Source organism: Nematostella vectensis, chromosome 11 (assembly GCF_932526225.1).
Source record: "Nematostella vectensis chromosome 11, jaNemVect1.1, whole genome shotgun sequence".
Classification (NCBI taxonomy): Eukaryota; Metazoa; Cnidaria; class Anthozoa; order Actiniaria; family Edwardsiidae; genus Nematostella; species Nematostella vectensis.
The window spans coordinates 13,281,750-13,289,325 of NC_064044.1; the positions used below are offsets into that span (position 1 = coordinate 13,281,750).

The 7,576-nt window shown below is 40.3% G+C and overlaps 1 protein-coding gene across 1 annotated transcript; it reads right to left on the minus strand.

Annotated features, from left to right (window-relative positions):
* Positions 1-362: 362 nt before the first annotated feature.
* LOC5517581 (gastrula zinc finger protein XlCGF17.1-like) lies at positions 363-2,368 on the minus strand. The gene has a single exon (XM_048734004.1). The coding sequence runs from the start codon at positions 2,338-2,340 to the stop codon at positions 1,249-1,251; it is 1,092 nt and encodes a 363-aa protein (XP_048589961.1). The 5' UTR covers positions 2,341-2,368; the 3' UTR covers positions 363-1,248.
* Positions 2,369-7,576: the final 5,208 nt, after the last annotated feature.

The window sequence follows — 7,576 nt, forward strand, 5'->3', positions numbered from 1 at the left end:
ATAGCCACTAGCAAAATAAACAAGCTTAAGAGGAAAGTAAGAGAGGAAATCTTTAGGCCTGATAGCACTTTTGAAGTGTATTTTTGTGAATCTTTTTAGTATAATCTTTTCAAGATTTTATTTTTAAAATATGCATTTTTGTCAATACATATTGCTCAAGCTACGGAAAGCAGCCTGCAAAGCTGGGTGCATGCGCAACCCCCCTTGGCTGTCAAAACGTTGGTCATTCTTATTGACGGGTGGTCAAAACCCCTTTTTTATTCAAGTTATTCCTATGACTGCACAATATTCCCCACTCCCAAGCAAGGCTATTACAACCCTCTAAGTAATAGGTGTCTGGAAAAGAGAGAAACAAATAGCAATTAGAAAAATTAAACCTTTAATAGAACAGTTTAAACATGTACAACCGTTCAACATGTTCAGCATTCTCCTTGATTAGGCATAGATATAAAGTTCAGTACCCCACCCTTTACCCCTACCCCACCCTTTACCCCTACATGTCTCTAGCTCAGTTCAGCTCGCTTCAGCTAGTGAGTACCATATGAAACCCAACCAAGTCATAACTCAACTACCAATGAGCAAGCGGCCATTGCAGCTTACAAAGCGCTTAATTAGGGTATTTAGCTAATACCGTTGAGGTCCTCAAACTCAAGAAGCAATGATTTTCCATCTGCAATGAGAACTTCGTGGTTGTCTTGACTGTGTGAGTCAAATAAGATCCAAGTGGATGGAGTTCTGTGGAGAGCTATCCAATTTTCTAAGCTCAACTGACACAAAAACAACCACAACTATCCTTGCTCTGATGTAAAGAAAACAATTCTGCCCTCAGGTGACCTGGCCTTCATGCTTGGGAATGACTGATACTCTGTCACATGTTACAAGCTTGCCAGGTTAGACCGGCCCAGCCTTTCTTTTCTCCCCAAGCTTGTATTTTTCAAGTGGGCACCAAAACTAAATAAAACGGTGAGATGTTGTCATTATTTCTTTTCTTTGTTTTTTTTTCTATTGTTGAAGCACACTAGCAGTGTGCCTCGATCGCAAAACAGTTTAAGGATTTGTACTGCCAACTGTTGTATGACAAATGAAAGACATTGATTTAACAGATAGATTTTTGAATGACACTTTTTGCATGCAGACTTGAATGACATGGATGTCTTACAGTATGGTAGAGAGCATGGGCTTTGGAGTGAATAGCTAGTGTAAAGCATTTACAGTACTAATCTAAGTAAACAAAAAATGTGTTTTTTTTCATGCATGTGTAGATGCATGTCTTTTGAGACTGCTAGCCAGTGCAAAGCATTTACCACACTGAGGACACCGATGTGGCTTTTCTCCTGTATGCGTGAGAGCATGTGTCTTGAGACTGCTAGCCAGTGCAAAGCATTTACCACACTGAGGACACTGATGTGGCTTTTCTCCTGTATGTGTGAGAGCATGTCTTTTGAGATCTCCTGCCTGTGCAAAGAATTTGCCACACTGAGGACACTGATGTGTCTTTTCTCCTGTATGTGTGAGAGCATGTCTTTTGAGATCTCCTGCCTGTGCAAAGAATTTACCACACTGAGGACACTGATGTGTCTTTTCTCCTGTATGTGTAAGTGCATGTGTCTTGAGGTGTCCAGCATGTGCAAAGCATTTGCCACACTGAGGACACTGTTGTGGCTTTTCTCCTGTATGTGTGAGAGCATGTGTCTTGAGACTGCTAGCCTGTGCAAAGAATTTGCCACACTGAGGACACTGATGTGGCTTTTCTCCTGTATGAGTGAGAGCATGTCTTTTGAGATCTCCTGCCTGTGCAAAGCATTTGCCACACTGAGGACACTGTTGTGGCTTTTCTCCTGTATGTGTGAAAGCATGTCTCTTGAGGTGTCCAGCCTGTGCAAAGAATTTACCACACTGAGGACACTGTTGTGGCTTTTCTCCTGTATGTGTGAGAGCATGTGTCTTGAGGTTTCCAGCCAGTGCGAAACATTTACCACACTGAGGACACTGATGTGGCTTTTCTCCTGTATGTGTGAGAGCATGTCTCTTGAGGTGTCCAGCCCGTGAAAAGTATTTACCACATTGCTCACATTTGTACGGCCTCTCACCCAAATGTGTCCTTCTGTGTACGTTGCGATGTCCAGACTGACTGAAGCATTTACCACAGAGGTCACACTCGAAACTCCTTTTTTTAGGTGGCCGTTGTCTTTTATCAAGTTCTTCACTCTCCTGTGTATACTTGGTAGAACTCTCCTCAATGCACAAATGATCGTTAATAGATTTGCCAGGTTTGTGATAACAATGATCGCTTTCTTGTGATTTCTTTCCTGAACTTCGTGTTCTGTGTTTGGCCGCCATTTCGAAGCTTTTGGCGATGCATTCTGGGATTTTCCTTGGGACAAGCGAAAACCCCATTTCCACAGGAAGACCGAGAGTACAGTATTTACCGAGTCTAATTTGGCCGACAGATTTGTGAAATGAGGCATGGAATCACATAAAATCTGACGTAGAACGGCCGTAATCACTCACATTGCCAAATTTGAGCGTGTTAAGGCAACTTATATATCTCCCGACTGATTTATTCAAGCAAACTTCCCTGGCAACTTCGGAAAACAGCAAAGCGCCGTATGAAATTCTGAACACAATTCGACAAGATTCCGGCCGAGGGGGGGGGGGGGGGGGGGGGTTGGGTATTCAGCGGCACTCCAATTGAGTTTTCGGTACAACCCCTTTGTCAAAATCAAAACTTTGTTGTTGTAGCGAGGTCGGGTTAATGATTAACTCTTTACAAAATAATAATATTGTAACTGTACTCTGTTTAAGACTGTATTTACTCTCCATGCCAGGGGGGGGGGGGGGGGTGCGAAATCCGATTTTGTACGCCTTTGCAGTATCTCCACGGGACGTTTATTGTCAGATTGGCTGTATACCAGAGTGATCTAGCTTATGCTTTATAGTTTTGTCTACAAATAGCACGTCAGAAGACCATGATGTAAAAGAATTCGGGAATCGTTTCCTTATATCATGGTCTCTTCAAAACCGAAAATGGACCTTCGGCCGTTGTGGGGGGAGGGGGGGGGGGTACGTTCGCACCCCCTACAGGTACGGGCCTGCTCTCTGTAAACTGTAATCTGCATCTAACAAGATCTGCACTGTACGTGTGTGGTGTCTTGAGTTTTTCTCTCTTTGTCGATAGACAGAATCAGTAATACCGTTGTATCGAGGTCAAAATTACGCTCGGGAGAACAGATTTGTATCGTAAAATCGAGAATATCGTTGTATCCAATATCGTTAGATCGAGGAAATTTCGATGTATTTCCGCCGGGAGAAAGAACGTCATCTTAAAATCCAGGTTCCAACTGTTATACGAAAGATACATAAAAATATATCATGCAATATAAACAACCAAGAAATAATATTTCTTTTTGTCAAATGTGGCCTTGTGGCGTTTTGAAACAGTAAAAAAATATGTATTTATACCAAGAGAGCATAAGATAAGAGAGGGACACTTTGGTATTACCCGCGCGCTATGTCGATTCCGAATCCGGCTATTTTTAGTAACCACCACCCCACCACTGCTCGTAAGGATCTGCTCCCTTTATTTTGTCCTACTCCCCTGCGGGTTGCGTGTTGTTGTTTTGCCAACTCGATAGGGTCAGATACATTATGCTCGAAAATTTGAGCATTATGCTTTTGAGCAATGCTCATAAAAACATGGTATTATGCCCAAAATTATGCTCGACATAAATTATTGTTTTTTCCATATTTTTTTACCAATATTTCCTTCTATAGAAGAAATGTCGAGTTATGGAAAGGTCGGTAGGTTTTGGACTTCTTAATTGCGTTAAAGCATTCTTCGCAGCTTCTGATGTTGCAGGGTGGGGGGGGGGGGGGGGGGGGGGAAATCAACAACAGTCCCAGCAGGGTCAACAGGTGTCTCTGAACTCTCAGCCATGACTCACGATGAGTGATCAAAGAAGATGACAACTGTAAGGGCTTAGCAGCCTGGCATAAATTTAAAACCTGTGTACCAAGCCGCCAAATCAAAACACCCACACACTTCAGTTATTTTTTTCATTTTGTTGGTTTGATTGGAAAATAAAGAACAATAACACAGCAAAATCAATCAGCCACTTGATGTCCTTAGTGATTTGTACTATTATGCCTGAAAAAATTGGTATTATGCCGGTATTATGCTCGATGCTCCGACTATAGTATTATGCTCAAAATTATGCCGGCATAATGTATCTGAGCCTACAACTCGATAGGAATGAAAAGAGATCATGTAAAATAACTCGGAAGAAGAAAACAAGTCTAACTTAAGTTACCAAGATTGGCAAATACTCACAGAAAGCTAAATCCCTGAATAGTTTGACTGTTTTGTTTTGTCTGAGAGGCGAAGTCAAATGAGAAAGAAAAAAACCGAAGAGCGATAAAATGGCTGTTATACTGCGTTTGATTCAAATCCCGACACCAGCTTGTATAATAACAACATAATAATATAAGATATGATAATAACAACATCAAAGAAATACAAAAATATATCCATCTTTATTTTCTCACTTTTACAAAAGCTCAGATACCTCAGCTTGCTGGCTTTGATCATCACAAAAATGAATTCCCTCGCTACAAGGATAGTTTAATGAAATGTATTTTTCTTGGATTCCTTCTCAATTCACCGGAATATTCACAAAAATCAATATTATATCTAATGTCTAACTTACAGATTTCGTTTGACCATTAGGAAAATAATGAATGTTGAGAAACCACGTAGAAGCAGCAAGTTAGAGCAAAAACGGAGATTGAAGCATGGGGTTTTCCGCTCTTGTATTTGAATGAAGTCTCGTTTTGGAAATCTTGCAATCCTCGAAGTACTACATCCCCTTAATAAACTGCAACTGCCCGTATCCTTGATGCTAGAATGACATCTTCGATGGTATTTGTGCAAATAGGTTTTTTTTCGGTTTCATGTCACAAAATAGCGTCAAACAGCAAGATGTAAATGCCAAAGCGTGGGGGTAGGGTGAGTAAAAATGCTCACGCGCAGTGGTGGGGTGGTAGTTACTAAAAATAGCCAGATTCGGAATCGACATGGCCCGCGGGTAGTGTCCCTCTCTTATCTTATGCTCTCTTGTCTATACCTATAATCTTTGCATGCCATATCACTAGTCCATATCACGCAGGACAATTTTATATTTCACTGCATGGGACTCTCCTAATAAAATATAAAATCGTCCTGTGCCCTTGGTCTGATAGATCTCCCAGGTCTGGTACTTTTTTTACACATTAATAACCTGCCGTACTAGATTCCTAGTACATACATTTTACAAATGCATCTATTTCAGTTGTTGTTTTTTATTGTTCCTATAGGCCAGACTTAATTGAACTGCTACCGAGTAATAAACATTGTTGAATTAGTCATTTGTGGGAAAGCGTTCACGGCTCAACAGCAATACAATACAATTTTTTTTTAATTTTTGAAGGGTTACATTTTAACCGTGGAGGTTTTCTAACAAATAGCTCTCTATTCCTACGCTAACCTAAAAATGTATAAATATGTTATTGGCAACGCTAGAAGACAGCTTTTCTTGCATTTCGATTACTCGTTTCAATTATAATAAATAAATAATGTTCCTACTTTTAATAAGGGATGAAAAATTTTTGACCCCCCCCCCCCCCCCCTTCAACCACATTGAAACGTTTTGGATTGGAGTCGATTGGAGTCTTGGGGTGTATGCCTCTTAAAAATCAACATTCGCTTAGAACACGTTGTAGTGGCCTTATTAGAATATTCAGGTACCGCGGAACATTATGAAAAGTGGGTGGGCTAACAATTGAAAAAATTATCACACTGAAAAACGAAAAATAAATAAATCATGGTATTTGACTCCCGTCCTCCCCGGTACCTGATATTTGCCCATTTACAATCACACTGAAAAACGAAAAAGAAATAAATCATGGTATTTGACCCCCGTCCTCCGCGGTACCTGATATTTGCCCATTTACGAAATACCAAAAAAGCAGGTAAGAAAGACACTACAAAAAGACAAAGGAACAAAGGCTATGTCGATTATGCCTACCAAATGAGGACATCGAAGACGAAGCGTATTTATATCCTCCTTTTCAAATAATACAATAAACTACGCTGTTTGACGATACGGGACTACGGCCGAAGTTTGAAAATCCAATATCATATCATCACAGACAAGTAACAAGCGGCCCGAGTAGGTCGTTATGTATATGATTGCTTTTTAGGCCTTTCCAGATTGTGCTCGGCACTATTTTGTTTGGGAACACTATTTTGATCAAAGAGCACTTTTTGGGTAAACAAGTCAACTTTCTAGCTTTTTTTTAGATTTTGTTGCCTTATATAGACATTTCTAGTTTCCTTAACTACAAATAATATTATCTCAACTAGGGTAAGACTGTAAGACTGGTGATTTCGACATTTTTAATGGGTAGCCTGTGCTACGGTAACCACAAATATTGGGTAGCCTGTGGAGTTCAGCTCTAAAGCAGCTCTAAAGAACTACATAGAGGCATCTGTGATGGCGAGATACAATCGCATCCAGAGAAAGCTCTAAATGAGTTATTATTAGCTAATAACATTTTAATTTGTTAGCACTACATTGCTTGCAGATTGGAAACCACGTTTTCTTGTTTTATAGCTATTTATTTCGCGTTAGGAGATTATAATAAAGGTCTGTCATCAGGTTTGACATTATTTGCATTGGTGATGTTTGTAAATGAACATTGTTTTTAGTAGTATCCAAATAACTCTAATGCATTTAATGAAAACATTATTCTTTCTTTTCTTCAAATTTTAATTGGAACACAATTAAAATGAGCCAATGAGCACTATCTGATGACCACTTTTTGATATTGGAGCACTCTTTAATCACTCTTTGGGTGTTTTGGGAGCACTTTTCTGGCTTCTTGGGAGCAATATCTGATGACCACTTTTTGATATTGGAGCACTTTTTAATCACTCTTTGGGTGTTTTGGGAGCACTTTTCTGGCTTCTTGGGAGCACTATCTGATGACCACTTTTTGATATTGGAGCACTTTTTAATCACTCTTTGGGTGTTTTGGGAGCACTTTTCTGGCTTCTTGGGAGCACTATCTGATGACCACTTTTTGATATTGGAGCACTTTTTAATCACTCTTTGGGTGTTTTGGGAGCACTTTTCTGGCTTCTTGGGAGCAATATCTGGAAACGCCTAAGCCTCAACTGACAATTAGATATTCTCATAAAAAAAGGGGGAACGAATGCAATGTAACGTACCCATAGTCTTTATTGGACGGAAAACTGATGTAAACCTTTACAAAGTTCTTATGAAATATCCTTAGAAACTTAGTGATCCTCCTCTCCACCCACCCACACCCCCCCCCCCCCTTCCTCACGCCCTCGAGTTTTACAGCCCTCGTAGTCTGTTTCAAGAAACCCGACTCAAACACGGAACACTACGTTCTGTTTGGCTTGGGCTACCTTTATTTACAAATGAACGTATTTATGCCGGTGCTGTGGTGAGCATCACTGATAACGAACCTTGGTCCCAGACCTCCAACAAAACAAACGGGCAGTTTTCACGCA

Excerpts from the sequence above, each read along its gene's own strand:
- LOC5517581 (XM_048734004.1), bottom strand. The coding sequence starts at position 2,340 with ATGGCGGCCAAACACAGAACACGAAGTTCAGGAAAGAAATCACAAGAA.